Below are 15710 nucleotides of genomic sequence, written 5' to 3' on the forward strand. Positions count from 1 at the left end.
TACTGTACAGTGTTGTTTTAACCACTGCACAACCAAGGCCACCGTAATTAATTTTCTGGAATAGAAATAAACAATATCCAGTTTTTCCTCCTTTTATTTTCTGTCCAAAAATTAAAATGAGTTCACAGAGGCTGAATCACAAGCACCAAGACATTCATCTTGAGCATTTTTTTGGGGATCCTGCTGTGTAAACTGACTCCTAAAAACAGATTTCAAACTAATTTAGCCTTTGTGAAACACTTTGGAACAAAGCCCTTTCAAATATAGCATAGGTCACCACCCATAGCAAATCCTCGGATAGGCACTTAATTTAGTCTGAGAATCTTATGATCATTCTCTGTTAATAGAATTCTTAAGAAACGTAATGTGCTTTCAGCCTAGATATTGTAAATGGTGCAGTTCCAACTATTGAGACATCCAACTACCAGATAATGGCTCTCACAGCAGCCTCTTGAATGCACTAGCAGACTCTGTCGGGTTGTAGGTCAAGGATGTTGTAGAGATGACGTGAAAAATCAGCTCATTTATTCAGATATGTCCACAAATAATCACAAGGCGGGATATGATATATTTATCGCAGCATGCATCTAGTCACAACACTAAGTCTGCATTCTCTGGGAACCAGTTAAAAGAATGCAGCTTATCACTAACGTGTGTTTATTTGAAACATATATCAATGTAAATAGAAAAGACAAGAGCAAACAGCGGAGATTACAGGAAGTCATCAACCATAAAAATTAGGACAATTCCTGCTCCAATCCCCTCATTTGGTTTCAGAGTGGACACTGCAATTCAAGTTTTGTTGAGTTAGTGAAAGTAAAACAAGACATACTCGTATGGTCTTTGTTGTCCATATCAACATTCACAATGCTTCCTGGAAATCGGGGAAGCACGGCTGTTGGGTGTCTGATAGCCTGAAAACTTGACAAGGTAGAAGCCCAAGTTTCAAGAAAAGGCCACTAAGGGAAATTATCAGAAGATGGCTGTTATCCATCAGCTTGGAGAATTGGAGTGGGATCAGGGCTTGGACAGCTGATTGGAACCAGAACGTGGGAGAGCTGGTGGAAAAGGCAGGGGTATGGGACTGCAGGTGGAAAAGGCAACAGTGCAGAAGTAAAGAGATGAAGGAAGGAAGGGGACTGCGGTTTGAAAGATAGGCGTAAAAGGGAAGCATAAGAAGAGGAGAAATGGGAGACCTACAAGGGGAACATGGAGCAAAAGGCTGAAATGAGGGTGGTGACAAATGGGGAAAGGATGCCATGAAAGACAGTGTGGGTAACAGCAGATAAATTCACTGGGTCTCTACTTATGATGGTCTTCCTTGCAATTGTATCTTGCTCATGTTGCAGGCATATGTAACAACCCTGCAAGGACAGGTATCATACACTGGCACCTTTCACTCCTCAGTGAAGGAGAAGCAATTCATCCTCAGCCCAAATGGACTGTCTAAGAAGCAGAATGCAAGAGTCTGCATCAGCCACGTTGCTTTAAAACATTTTGGAATTCGGGGTACAAAACACAGGCCGTCATGAAATGGAGCAAAGCCTCTCATTTCATCATCTAACTGGTGAAAATCTGCTAACTGGGCTAATAGTACAGCTGGTGCAGTGATCATTTATGCTGTGCCCCTAATTAACCTCATTAATGCAGCTCAAGGGTTCTAAAAGGGAAAGTAATTATGTATAATAATTAGGCATCTATGAATAGTGAACTTATTGGACCTTATAAAAGAGTGAAGAGAATCTTGACTGTACCCACACAAACTAAACAAAATTACAGTATTCTTAATTCCAGCATTTTATAGCCTTTCATGTGCTGGGCTTTTCATATTTTGCATTATCAAAATATAAAATGATATTTTAATTGTACAAATTGCAAGGGGTAATTGTATTTCAAAATTGGTCAAAAGTAGGATGTGGAACAATCGAAAAGATCCTGCCCTCTTCTCTGTGCATTCACGAGCCCATGGCTGGTAGATGCAACCAATATACTTAGTGTTTGTGTCGCCTCTTAAATAACCCACAAAATTTACCCTGTAAGTTTAAAGTACCCACTTGGGTAGGATGTTGGACTGGAATGATTAAGGGAAAGTATATCCATCCTTTATTACTAATGTTTACAGTGAGAATAATGGGCTATGCATTCACAGATTGACTTACCTTAAGTTCTAATGCCAAGGAAGCAGCACTGGAATCACTTGCTTTAAAACAGTACTGAATGATTTAATAACACAAGTGTGTAGATCAGTCCATTCAATGGAATCTGTGGATTCGAACTGTGGAATTGGACTTCAGGTACACTAGAGAACAATTATGAACTCCAAAAACAAAATAACCTCAAAATATAACTGTTAATTATTTGGCCTAAGGCGAAATTTCAAGTCTTGTTTGCTCAGATGTGAGATGTGCATAGCCTGTGGACTGTGTGTTAGATGAGTGTTGACTGCAGGTCTGATCCTTGGAGAATTACAAATACGTCCCAATATTTAAATGTAAAGAGATTGAGAGACAACTTTGATTCAGTTTGATTTTTTCCCCAAGCATGCCTGGATGCCAAATAGGCATTTGCATAGCTTCCCTCTATTCCTTCCAAACTATGTCATGCATCATGCCATGTGGGAGGGAGGGTAGGGTAGTGATTATAAAATAAGGATGAGATTTAACAGGACATTCTACCTACAAAGCTGATTTAGTAAAGAGATCGAACACTCTAACTTGCTGCATCACCGTCTGTTGTGGTTGGGGGTGGCAAGAGGGGCAACTACACAGGATCAAAATAAGCTGCAAAATAAAACTAGTCAGCTCCATCATGGGCACTAGCCTCTGTAGTATCCAGGATATCTTCAAGGAGCGATGCCTCAAAAAGGCAGCATCCTTCAGTAAGGACCCCCATCACCTATGCCATGTCCCTGTTCTCATTGCTGCCATCAGTAAGGAGGTACAGAAGCCTGAATGCACACACTCAACGATTCAGGAACACTTCTGCCATTAAACCTGATTCTGATCATCTTAAGCTACTGTCTTAACATAATTTTTTTTTAAACAGTCATTTAAATCAAATTCATCAGCTCATTAATCTCTAACTGGAGTGAAGCAAAACCCATCTGAAGGTAGATAATTGCACATCTGATCATTTTTGATGTACTGCACATCTCTAATGTCAACCTCTGCCCCACCCACCCACCTTCCCACTATGATTCTTAATTAAATTCTACCAATTGAACTATTTATGTAAACAGCAAATAAAATTTATCCTATGTAGTTTATAAAAGCAACATACAAGCCCCACTTTCTGCCATCGGGGAGCAAATGGAAATGGTACTGCAATGCAAATATTGAGCTTTAAAACAGAGAACCACCAAGGCAGGGGTTTCCAACCTGGCGTCCACAGACCCCTTGCTTAATGGCATTGGTTCATAGCATAAAAATGGATACTGAAATATTGACCACTGCCAGGAAAAAAAATTGAAGCAATTACAGTTTGGAACTAACATTAATAAGAATTGAGGGTTTTGGTGTGGGGATGTATTTCTGAATGTGATATGAAACTGGAAAATGACAAGACTAAGCATGAAGAGCCATCAAGATTTTTGAACTATAAAGGGTATCACAGCTCAATCCAGATCAACTTCTCCTCTGAATGCTGGCTTTTCCAGCTGAGGTATCGAAGTTACGACTTCAGGACAAAGACAGGCACTTTCTTAAAAACTCCTTATCCAGCTGCGAGTGAACTACTTCTCACCACCAAAATAAGCCCCAGAACATCTTACATTTTGCTTAAGTTGTCATGAGATTGAACACACTGCCCAACAGTGTAGTCTTCACCATCTACTCCGCTGTTCATTATGTTCAACTGGCAAAAGAAAATGGTGGAATTTTCATCTTCATTTTCAAGCATAAAATCATGTTGTGACCTGCAGGTTCTTTTGGACTTATAAATACTTCATGTTTTTTTTTGCTTGAATGAATGCAATAAATTTTATTAAGAGCTGGTTAAGAACTACTGGAGCCTGATCTCTTCAATCTCAGCCCTCAAATATGAGGCAGCAGTTCTCCAACAACCATTGCCAGCTCATGGCCTACAGAATAAAACCAGGCTGAAAGAACTAAATCTTCATCTGCACCAAGTAAACAGTTCCCAGAAGGGCAACGGTTGAGATGAAACAACAGGATAAAAATTACTTTGGGATGGGAAGGAGAGGGGATTGCACAAACCTGTCAGTGTTCCAACTTTGGATTATGAGATACCTCCCACGTGTGGAGACTTTGGATGAGAACAGATTTGATTTTTGGCTTTGCCATATGGGCATGGCCCTAAAGACAGCAGTGTAACATTGCAGTGACTATCACGCGATACCTAGTTCAGTAACTCTCAACAACTGGCTGCATTCAGAGTTGTGCTTATGTATTACCAACTTGCACAAATTCCATACTCATGATGGTGAGTTCTTCACTAAAACTTCGGAGGTGTTGGGTCCCTATATTATATATTAAATGTACTGTGATGCCTGTCACATGGAACAGTTCTACCCTCAAATTAAAACAAAACAATGTTGATAAAGCTGTTATCAACTGTTGTTTATAAAATTTATGCCAGACCAATAAATCCATATCTTCCACACAAGGTCATAAAAATCAAAGTAATACTAGTTTCAGAAATAGCTTTACGTCTCAAGGTGAGCTACCTGAATCTCAACCAAACTTGCTGCCTGTACCTCTGAGCGCATCCAATCTGTGAGAGTGATGGGCCTGAGCTTGGTATGACTTAACTACCTGAAGAGATGGAATTTTCTAAATGATTAAAAAAAAAAGGTAGGGCTAAAGAATTGGACAAACAACGGTAATAGAGGCTTGCTACCATTATAGCAATCAGAAACAGATGCATAAATTGGGACATTTGGAGAAGACACACGGATTTCTAATTCCCATTTCAATTACAAGTGATGGCAACTGATCTGGAGCGCAACAGAACAGGAACCAGAAATAAATCATTAGACTCAATTAGCTTCTAACCCGCTATGATTTGACTGAAATCTCAGAAGATTTAAAATACAGGACCGGTTTGGCAAGTGTGTTTTCAGACAATGGACCATCGTATCACAAGTACTACATTTAGAAACAGTACATATTTAACAAAAAAAAAATCAAATGGGGAAGTTAGAGAAAGCAAAACTTGCAAGAACAAAGACTTAGAAATATATAATGACAAGCTCAGGACAGCAATTGTGCTTTGTTCCTCTGATGTAGTACGTTTGAATTGTAACTAATGTTATAATGTAAAAAGCACAACAATCAATTTGCCCGTGGCATGATCCAATAAGAACAATGGAATAAAGATTCTTTAAATTGATTTTAGATGGTGCTGAGAAATGGCTAATGTCTCAAAAGACATCAGGGATTCTCCACGACTTCTTTCAATGCGATCTTTTCCACTCACCTACAGGAATAAATAGTGTCTTGGTTTCTTCTTGAAAATCCCAAAGATAACAACCCTGAGAGCGCATCATTCCCTTGGTACTGCGGGAGGTCTAATATCGGTAAGATTTCTTATTCAATTACTTGGCTAAACATCAAGCAGGTTAAGGACCTAAGCTATAATTGATACTAGCAATCCCACTGCAGTTAGATACAATATGCATTTGAGAATTAGTGCTATGACATAGAAAATGTGTGTCTTGGTCCATTGTATAACAGAATACTTTGATCATTTTTCAAAAAGATCTCTTCTTTGTACAAATCCTATGTTTAGAAAGGATTGACTACAGTGCAACCAATTAGAAAAAAGCAGCATCTTTATACACAGATGTTTTATTCATGAGCTAGTTTCTGCTGAGTTGCGTTTATTTGATTTTGAAAGGCCAATTCTATTAATTTAGTTTTGATATAAGGTAGATCCTTTCCAGAATGGCAATCAGCATCAGGAAATAGACTGCAAGGCTAAATGGAGGGATAATCTCAAATGGGAAACAGTGGAAACTATGACAGGTCTCAGCCTCCCAAAGTGAGGGAAGGAAGAACAAATCTATTGTTCCTGTCACTGAGCTCTAGTCCATGATTCATACCGGAAAGTGCATGCAGATGTCCTAGAGAACTAGACTATACAGAACGAGGCATCCCATTGATCAATAGTTTACTTCAGGTTTGAAGACTAATCACTTGGGTGACTTAACAGACTGACTGACAGTTTATGAAACTGCATGAATCAGAAGACAAAGAGGCAGAAGACATTGCCAGGATGCACCAATTCAAGAGGGATGATGATGGGAAGAAGGGTTAAAATTGGAATTGATTTATCATTGTCACATATACCGAGGTATATATTGTTCACACAGATCAAATTATTTTACAGCGCATTGAGGTGGAAAAAGTTAAAGCAATATCAATGCAGTGCAAAGTCCAGAACACAAACACGAGAAAATCTAACACATGCAAAGTGCTGGTGGAACTCAGCAGGCCAGGCAGCGCCTATGAAAAAGAGTAAACATCGACAGTTCGGGCCAAGACCCTTAATCAGGACAGGGAGGTGATGACCATGCAAGAAGGTAAGGTGAGAGAGGGATACAGGGATGATGAAGTGGGAGGAGGGAGGCATTACTTGCAGATGAAGAAATCAATGTTCATGCCATCAGGTTGGTTGCCACACCAGATGGAATACAAGGTTTTGCTCCTCCACCCTGAGTGTGGCCTCAATCACGGCAGAAGAGGACATGAACTATGCTGCAGAATCAAGTGAAACAGCTACTGAGAAAAGTGCAATACCAATAAACAATAAGGTGCAAGATTATTATGTGGTAGATTGTGAGGTCAACTATCCTTGTTATTGTACAAGGGAACTAATTAATAGTCTTATAACAGTTGGGTAGAAGCTGTCCTTGAGCCGGATAGTCCATGTTTCAGGCTACTGTATCTTCTGCTCAATAGAAGAGAGGAGAAGAAAGAATGACCAGGGTGGATGAGGCCTTCATGATTGAGATTGACTATAATCCAGACTACATTTAGTCATAACTAGCTTTCATTTTTTTCTGAAGTGAGAACTATCTAAATTAAAGGAACACTCCTCCAAATTACACAGAACAACAATGAGATACCTTCTTTCCTTTTTAGTCACATTTACGCTCACTAAGCCAATATATTTCTATATCAAGGATGGGTTTGAAACATTTGAACTTCAAGTAAACCTAGAATAGGAAGAATATAACCAGTGTTAGATTAAAGCTTTATCAGATGAAGACTGTAATTTCCAAGCTTGGAAAAGAGCTCTCCTCTATCTCTCTACTTCCCAGTAAACTAAACCTTACTGGTTACGCTTAAGAATGCAGTGCCAATCAGTACTAAATTAACACTTTTTCTTGACAGGAATTGGGTCAAGACAACTGGACGCAAGAAGAGAGGAATAACAATCATTTGAATCTAAAATGACTTCAAACTTTGGGTGGAAGTCTCACCCACAATTCTGAAACAGCCTTTAACAATCATTAAAACTGGCTAATGCAAGGTCAAAATATAACAAATTTAAAAAGTCACATCTAGTAAGGAAGAATAAGCAGATAACAATCTATGCCTGCTAATTCAAAGATAGGCTCAAAATGAAAGCACTTGTATCATTCAATAATTGAATTGTTACCGAATAAAACGACTAGAGAAGATTTCAGCAGTTACACCAAATCCAAGATTAAATTTTAGCATATATTTAAGTATAGTATATTATTTGGAAATGAATGAGTTTACTGCAGACAGCAATTATCTCTGCAGTTTAACTTAAACACAAGGTTGTGAGTATAAATATTAAGCCAACATTTATCTGCTGCCTTTACCTTTGTGTACACACAAACCAACTTAACAATAAAAAAAGCAAATAAAAGGCTTGAGAAGACTTTAATTACTGGGGTCTCAACTGAAATTTTTCTCCGATACTGAACTAGCCCCAGGCTACTGAGAATACAACTCCTGGAAACTAGGCATTTTACCGTTCAGATGCAAGGACATACTTCCAAGTCAAACATGCAAGCTGGGAAGGTGGGTGCTAGAGAAGAAAATGGTTGCATGAAGTGGCTTAATGAACATCAGTTAGAAAAACAAAATTAAATTCTCAATAGAATCCGTTGTCTGCTTTATTATGGGTCTCCCTCCCTGATTCTGGACACAACCAAAAAAATAGGCCTTTAGTCCACTGTATGGCTGTTGATCAAAGTGGGTACATTTAGGTTCCTTTCACTTTGCACCTCTTGATGTGAGAAACCTTTTAGATTACAGATCCCCAAAGGTACCTCTTTGGATGCCATGGTAAAATAGCCATTAGCACAACACTACTACAGCTTGGGAGGTCAGAGTTCAGAGTTCAACCCCTGGGTTCCCTATACGTCCTCCCCATGGAATTGCATGGGTTTTCTCGGGCGCTCCAGCTTCCTCACACAGTCCAAAGACATACCAGGTAGGTTAATTCGTCATTGTGAATTGTCCCGTGATTAGCTTAGGGTGAAATTGGGGATTTCCCCCCCTCCCATACAAAATATCTTTATTACAAATTCAGTGTTATATATACAAACCAGTGACTAACACAATTACTTCACTACAAATAGACAAAACACATTAAACTAAAATGTTTCCATCTCTGTCAATGATGGCAATTACCCTCCCCTGCAGAGCCCAATGGTCCCCGGAACGCCTCTAAGGTCGCTGTGGACTGCGCATGTTCCTTCTCAGTATTTACTCAGGCACGAAAATACCCCCTAAACATTGCCAGGCAGTCTACCCAGGCAGATCCTCCCACCACCCGTTTCCAAGATCCATGTTTGGCTGTTTTTGCCAGCCTCAGGAGCAAGTTGACAAGGACACCCTCATACACCCCCCCATGCCCCCTCCTTACTGGATGACCGTATATAAATAGGATAGGGCTAAAGTGCAACCAGAAGGCGAGAAGCAGCCCACACAGATATGCAAACAGGGGCTGCAGCCTCACACACTCCATGTACATGTGGTACACGGTCTCCTCCAGCCCGCAGAAGTGACATGCGGCTGGGAGATCCGTGTACAAACTAAAGAATTTACTACAAGGCACCGTTCAATGCAGCAGCCTCCACCCCAGATCCCCAAGGTGCTTGGGAAGAACTCCCTTGTAAAGGGACTTCCACTGGGGACCCCTCTCACCTCCAGGTGGAAAATTGGGGATGTCGGGGTTGCTGGGCAGTGTGAAGAGGCAGAAGGACCTATTCTGCGCTGTATCTCCAATTAAATAATATAATGAGTGTTTCTACCTTCACCATATTTTCACTACTCTTTGGGAGCCTTTTTTCCTCACCTTGCCTCTAGTTCTTCTACCAGTTAGTTTAAATCTAAGTCCCTTAGTGTCCCAGATCCACAAGGGAAATAGATACCTCCTTTCCACCCTTACTAAAGTTCTCATAATTCTGTACATCTCAACTGAATTTTTCCTTGGCTTCCTTCATTCTGAAGAAAACAATCTCAGCCCAATCAATCTCATAATTATAAATCTCCATCCTCATAAATCTTCTCTGGACTTTCAACCATTATCACGTCCTTCCTGCAACGTGGTGCAACAAAGCATACAGAGACCACCAGCTGTGGCATAACTGACGTTTATACAACTCAAGCACAGTCTCCCTCTAGCTATAATTCTTTGCCCTGGCTTATAAAAGTTAGTAGAGGTTGAAACTCTCCAGTCCAGCACCCTAGGGATCTGACTGGTGCCAGACACAGAAAATGCCGGAACATAGAAAATGTCCACTGACCACCTTCCTCTGAAGCAGAATTTTTCTTCTGAGTACAGCCTAGTTTAGACTGAGTTTATGCAGAAGTCCAAATAATCTGAAGTTTCACTAAATTGGGAATATTGTCATCTGAAATAGCAAACGTTGCACTGGTAGGTTAATGGGCTACAAGTTGATAGAGATTTTGGTTAATTTTAGATCCTAGTTTATCTTCACCTGAATTAGTTAAATTCGTACAGATATATACTATAGTTTCAAAACATGCTGGACCACTGCGATTGCTGGACCACAGAATACAAGATCACAGGTAGAAACACTCAGAGTTGCAACCATGCATTCCTAACCAATTGGCTAATTTCCTGTGGATATGTACTTCAATATCTCTATATTTCTTTGTATCTTAATATTTATCATACATTCTCATGCCTTGTTTGCCCTTCCTCGAAGTACGATCTTGTACTTCTCTGCTTTGTATTGGGTTTGCTATTGATATCATCCTGCATCCTCATTATTAATTATGTCATGATTTAGACATTTTGACAATTTTTCAAGCAGAATTTAAGTTGGTCATTAATATATATAATCATTAATATATAATCACAAAAAGCAAGCAAACTAGCACAATTTAATGCAGAATCCCACTACATACAGCTTTCTGTCACTGAAAAGCATCAGGTTCCCATTATTCTTCATTTTCAACATTTAATCAAACACCATTTTCCCTTGTATACAATGAACTTCTACTGTCTTAATCAATCTGCTACATTAACCATTAGCACTTGCTGAAATTCATGTAAACCACATTTAACACCCACCCCTCCCCTGACAAAAATAATCATTAGTAAAAACCATTATTCCTTTAACAAATCCATACTGATTGGCCCAACTTTCCTTGTCCCTCCAAATGCTAAATTATGCCTTTGCTCAGAATCTTTCCCGTTAATATGTCCTCCACTGACATTAGACCAATTACAATTAGTCTGTAGTTTTCATGTATTCCTTTTTGCTAAAAAGCACAAGCTCTGTAATGGCCATCTTTTAATTTCCCAACACCATAAGGAGAGCCAAAGAGGATTGTAAAACAATAAATGATTCCCTTTGCTATTTCATCCACTGCTTTCATTAAAAGGCTGGCAATACAAATTCTTTAAAAATCTAAAAATGCTCTTTGGAGATATATATTTGAGAATGTCTCTCTTTTATAAATTGAATATAGTTGGTCAAAACACTCGATGTCTTATCATTGAATACTTATCAATGATACTGATTTTATCTTAAAGCCGCCACTTCCCAAGTCCTTAACAGACTTTAACACCAGTTTAAAACTGTTAGTCCTGATCTAAATTCATCTTTTCTACATTTATGATAAATCTAATAGTTATGAACATTGTCTTAAAATTGCTCCCCTATGGTTCTTTCAGTTTTCATTCCAAGTGTAATAAATTATCGATACCAGTCCAGAATACTCAATCATAACAATAATCCTCAATGTCTTACAAAAAGCAGCAAACACTATTAAAGCAAATATAATGCAATGCACGGCCTTCTGCATTACATTATAATAAAGCTACCACATGTTTAGATGGATATCTTTACCGTTCCCTGCCCAGCGAAAACGCTGACATCTGAAAAAATTGTAATTCAATGCAAATTTTTTTTTAAATAGCTTTATTGTTCAACTTTTTGCAAAACGTGGCTCTGTCAAGGTCAGTAATTAAACCCTTTGGCACTGTGGCTATTTGCCCTATTGTGCTTGTGTCAGCTCTTTATATAAAAAAAGCCATGTAGTTTGCTTCACTTGCTTCTCTTTGTGTCTAGACATCCTGTAATTTTCTCTCCATTTATTTATCCAATCACCATTAGCACAAATCATGTGCTGGGGTAAGAAGGTGAAGTGATGAATGAATGTGGATTTGGAAGATCTCTTTCGTTTCATTTCTTTGGCCTCAGAAATCCTGTGCAGTTCCCACCCTAGTTAAATCAGCAATCTACAGTTCTCAGCTCAATCCCTCTTTTGCTAAAACAGTTAAACCTTGAGCTTGACTCCCAACTATTTAAACAGGACACTGTAAGTAGCAGGAAGATAGCTTATTAAAAACTAAGCTATATCCCTCCACCCATCTGTTCACTAATGCTCTTCAGGGAAACAAATTTGTCTTTCTACTCACTCTGGTCTAAAATTGTAAGCCTACCAACGAGATTATCTCGCTTCAAGGCCAATAAAGTATGGACAACTAATTTTTAAAAAGTATAGACACCTGGGGATCTCTAGAACTTGGCTCTCTTTCCTGGGAATTTGGGTGCAGATCCCAAGATGATAATATTGCTCAATCCATACTAGAGGAAATAAAAATGATTACAAGTTACAATTATTACAGATTTAATTGAAAGACTTGTAGCAGTTTTAAATGTATGGCACAACTATGGCTGAAAACAGATTAGGATATAGAGAATAAAATTCATCTGAATTTATGATAGTGTCTCATTACTGACGAGGAATTTTGTCTCCACGCCCAATGTCTTGGGGATAACCCAAATAATTTTGTTAAGAAGCAAAGTCCAAAGGGAAGGGGGTAGGGAGGGAATGAGGTGGATGAGAGGTAAAATTGGTTCAACACTGTCATCCTTTGAATGCACTTTTGATGGCCTTTATGTCTTGATCTTAAGTATGTACAGCATTTTGGTACATCTTTTTCTGGAGTATGTAATGCATCAGGGGAGTTTTTTGGAAAGCCATCTGTAAACCAGAGGCGGAGATTGGGATTATTCAGGATTTTAAATCTGTACAATGTTCTGTTCTGACAAGAATTTCCTACATAATCCTTTGTCCCAGAGAATGGAGAGCTGTGCATTCACATACTGTATCTGGTCCTGTTCTGAGTCCTCCATTGAGACGCACATTGCCTGTGCCTCTCCCCCCACCCAACTAGCCTTCTCAAGTAAATTGGATGAGTATTTTTTAAAAATCAGCAGCACATTTTACCCATCACATTTTCCTATCATCTCCAAATGTAGTGGAGTTTAAAACTGACTACTTTTAGCTATTGTTTGGTTTGAGCAAATTTTATCCCAGATTCTTGTGGTCCAAGAATTAGTCAACTATGGTTCCCACCACCCTTGCCTCAGCAGCGTCACCTTCCCAATGCTTCACCATATATGCATATATATTTTTTCAAATGAGTTTTGAAAGGCTGCATCATTAGCATGGCAAGGTGTGACCATGATTTGTCCAGGATCTGTTGACAAATTCCAGCAGGAGTCACTGGTGAGCCATCAGGAAGGAAATGTAGCCTGTAGGGGGTGGGCAATGCACTGGGACTTGCTGCAATATCACACCTGTTGCCTTGAATGAAGACAACACTGACCGAGGACCATAGCAAACACTTTATGCAAGCTTCTGTACTAGACATTTTTGGAAAAATCTGAATTCAGAGATGTCTCGTGGACCGTTGCAAGTTGGTCTTCTTGTTTGCTAAGAAAACGCCTTCTTCTTGGTTGTAGCCCATCATTGAAGTAACTTGACCCTTAACCCCTTTGCTGCAGGACCCAACTATCCATCTACCCCTCCCCCCACATCCCCCTACAAATAGGATTTCCACATCAGAAATCCAAAATCTAGACACAGTTGTCCTTGTAAAGCAAAACACATCTCAAATTGATTGCAAGATTTTAAAAATTGTTACTAATAAATACAGAATTGTCAATATGCCCGAGAGAAATCAGACACAGAAACTGCAAACCTACCATGAAAGCTGTCGATAAGCGTATTCAGAATGTTGTCGAATACTAACAAATATAATTTCAATATTAATCTCCTTGATTATTTCACAATAATATACTAGCAACCGGGTGGGCAGCAGTAACCCATCGAATGCATGGTTAACCCTATAACAACCTAGACTGCCAATATTTTTTTCATACAGAACTCTGCTCTACACACAATGCTGGAAAAAAATGGGCATCAACCTACCCTTGACTTGTGTTTCGTACTCGGTAATAATTTCCTTGTCCTTCTTGAATTTAGCAGGCGATGTCATGACTGTTCGTGTAGAAATGTTTTATTCTTCCGCTAAAAGAAATTGCAGACGCAGTAATCAGATGCTAATCTTGTTGCTGGCGATTTTTTCCCCCTCTTTCAATCAGTCCAGAAAAATGAGAACGTTCGGATGGAAATGGAAACCACGCAGTACATGCAATCAAGACGGAAACTGACCATGAAGAGAAAGGGCTATCATATATGTATAATAGAGAGGCAGAGAGAAACACTGACTGCAGCAAATCCCCTCAGAGAACGGTAGGTCCTTCAAACAAGGAGGAGGCGGAGGAGGAGGGGAATGAATGGGTTCGAAAATAATTAAAAAGCTTTCAGATGGTGGAAATAACAGGAAGAGATAGGGAGCAGTGTGTGAAAAATGTAAAGCTGTGCGTCTTTGTATCCAAGCTCAGCATGCTGCAATCCTAAACCAGGCGAATTCCACCACACTCGACGCGGATTCACAAAATTAGATTTTATATCGCTTTGAAAAAAAAACAAGGCGTTGTTGGTCAAGCCGTAATAACCAAAGCCTTTTTAAAAAAAAAATGAAATGCTCTTTCAGGGAAGCGAAGATGTGATGAAATAATTTATCGTTTTTCTTCTTAAAGGTTGATATGATCCAGAATGTGATCAGACTACCGGGTTAGGACAAGGAACCCTGAAATGTCAGTTTTTCCGGTGATTTCCACCTCCGCCCCCCCCCCCACCACCCCGCCTTCAGTAACGGGGTGTTGAAATCTATCCAAGATTAAACGAGATTAAGAGGGGAGGCAAGTCACCTATTGAATCTTCTTCCTTCTTTAAAAATGTTTAAATCTTTTCGAGTAGAATAGAATCCTCAGTATTATAGATCTTGTTGGGGGTGGGAGGGAATATCTTCCACGATTGAAGGAAAGTCAAAAATCCAAGTAATCAGCAAAGTTTGCAACAAGGACAAGTAATAATGAACAAAAAGTTTTCCGGAGTTTAAATCGCTGCTTCTGGATTCATTTCAAATTCATATCGTAGAAAAATCCATCCAACCCTTTCCGGTCCCTGCAAACTTCCACAAAACTGACATTTTTTTGTCCAAGTCCAGAAACTTTTTTTTCAAATTTTCTTCTTTGCTTCTTGTTTCTCTTCCTTTCCTCCCTTGTTTACTCGAATACACAATTTCCTTTGTGCAAATCCTCCCGCCTGTTCCGCCGACTTCAGATATTCACTTCTGCTTCTCATTCCACGTTCGTCCAGCTAACTGAGATTCCCGCAGAGGTTTAAAGTTGCTGGAATTTTTTTTAGACACTGCAGTCTACTCAACGAGGAGCTCCAAACTCAGACAAGAGCAGCCTCCGTTCGCCCTTCTATGACGAGAGCAGCTATTTAGCGAGAGAAAAATAGCTTGTTAGGAATCGAGGAGCGCTTCCTTCTGTCTCGGAGTGGGACTGTAGGAATGCGTACGAAACCAAAAAGATAAAGAAAAAATTCTAGCCTTCTCAAAAAGGAAATGAAGCGACTGAAAGCGTTAAATAACAATCAAAATAAAAATATCTTGAGATTGTGTTGTACTATATTTAGCCGGACAACCTTACAATTACAACCTTAATGTTTGTGAATTAAATAATTCAGAACTTCTCCAGTTCTAACTTCTACAAGTCTCATTCCACTGCCCTTGCATTCTCGGTCTTAAATGTGTTGGTTAAGCAATGTCATTTGTCTTGATATTTGTTCTACAAATCTCAATTACATATCAAAATCTGACCTCACACTTCAATAAATCTAATCATTCCACCTTCAGCAGCCAAGTTTTTATCTACCAGGGTCCTAAATTCGAGCTACCCCCACATCTTCACTGTGTTCTCTAAGACATGCATTAAAACCTACCCATCTGGCCAGTCTGGATCATTTACCCTAATAATTCGTATAGAGTCATAGAGAAGTACAGCACAGAAACATGTCCTTCGGCCCATC

General features: G+C 39.3%; 1 protein-coding gene across 2 annotated transcripts in view; it reads right to left on the reverse strand.

Moving 5' to 3' along the window:
* srgap2 (SLIT-ROBO Rho GTPase activating protein 2) overlaps positions 1-15062 on the reverse strand; it is a 181717-nt gene extending 166655 nt beyond the window's left edge. Inside the window, exons 1-2 of one of the 2 annotated variants that reach the window (XM_059950347.1) lie at positions 14543-15062; positions 13698-13796 (exon numbers count right to left, since the gene is read on the reverse strand). In XM_059950347.1, coding sequence (XP_059806330.1) covers positions 13698-13764 — 67 coding nt within the window. In that variant the 5' untranslated portion in view covers positions 13765-13796; positions 14543-15062. Of the gene's footprint in view, positions 1-13697; positions 14446-14542 lie in introns of those variants that run through there. The other variant, XM_059950346.1, reaches the window with a different exon arrangement.
* Positions 15063-15710: the final 648 nt, after the last annotated feature.

The sequence above is a fragment of the Hypanus sabinus genome, chromosome 25 (genome assembly GCF_030144855.1).
Source record: "Hypanus sabinus isolate sHypSab1 chromosome 25, sHypSab1.hap1, whole genome shotgun sequence".
Classification (NCBI taxonomy): domain Eukaryota; kingdom Metazoa; phylum Chordata; class Chondrichthyes; order Myliobatiformes; family Dasyatidae; genus Hypanus; species Hypanus sabinus.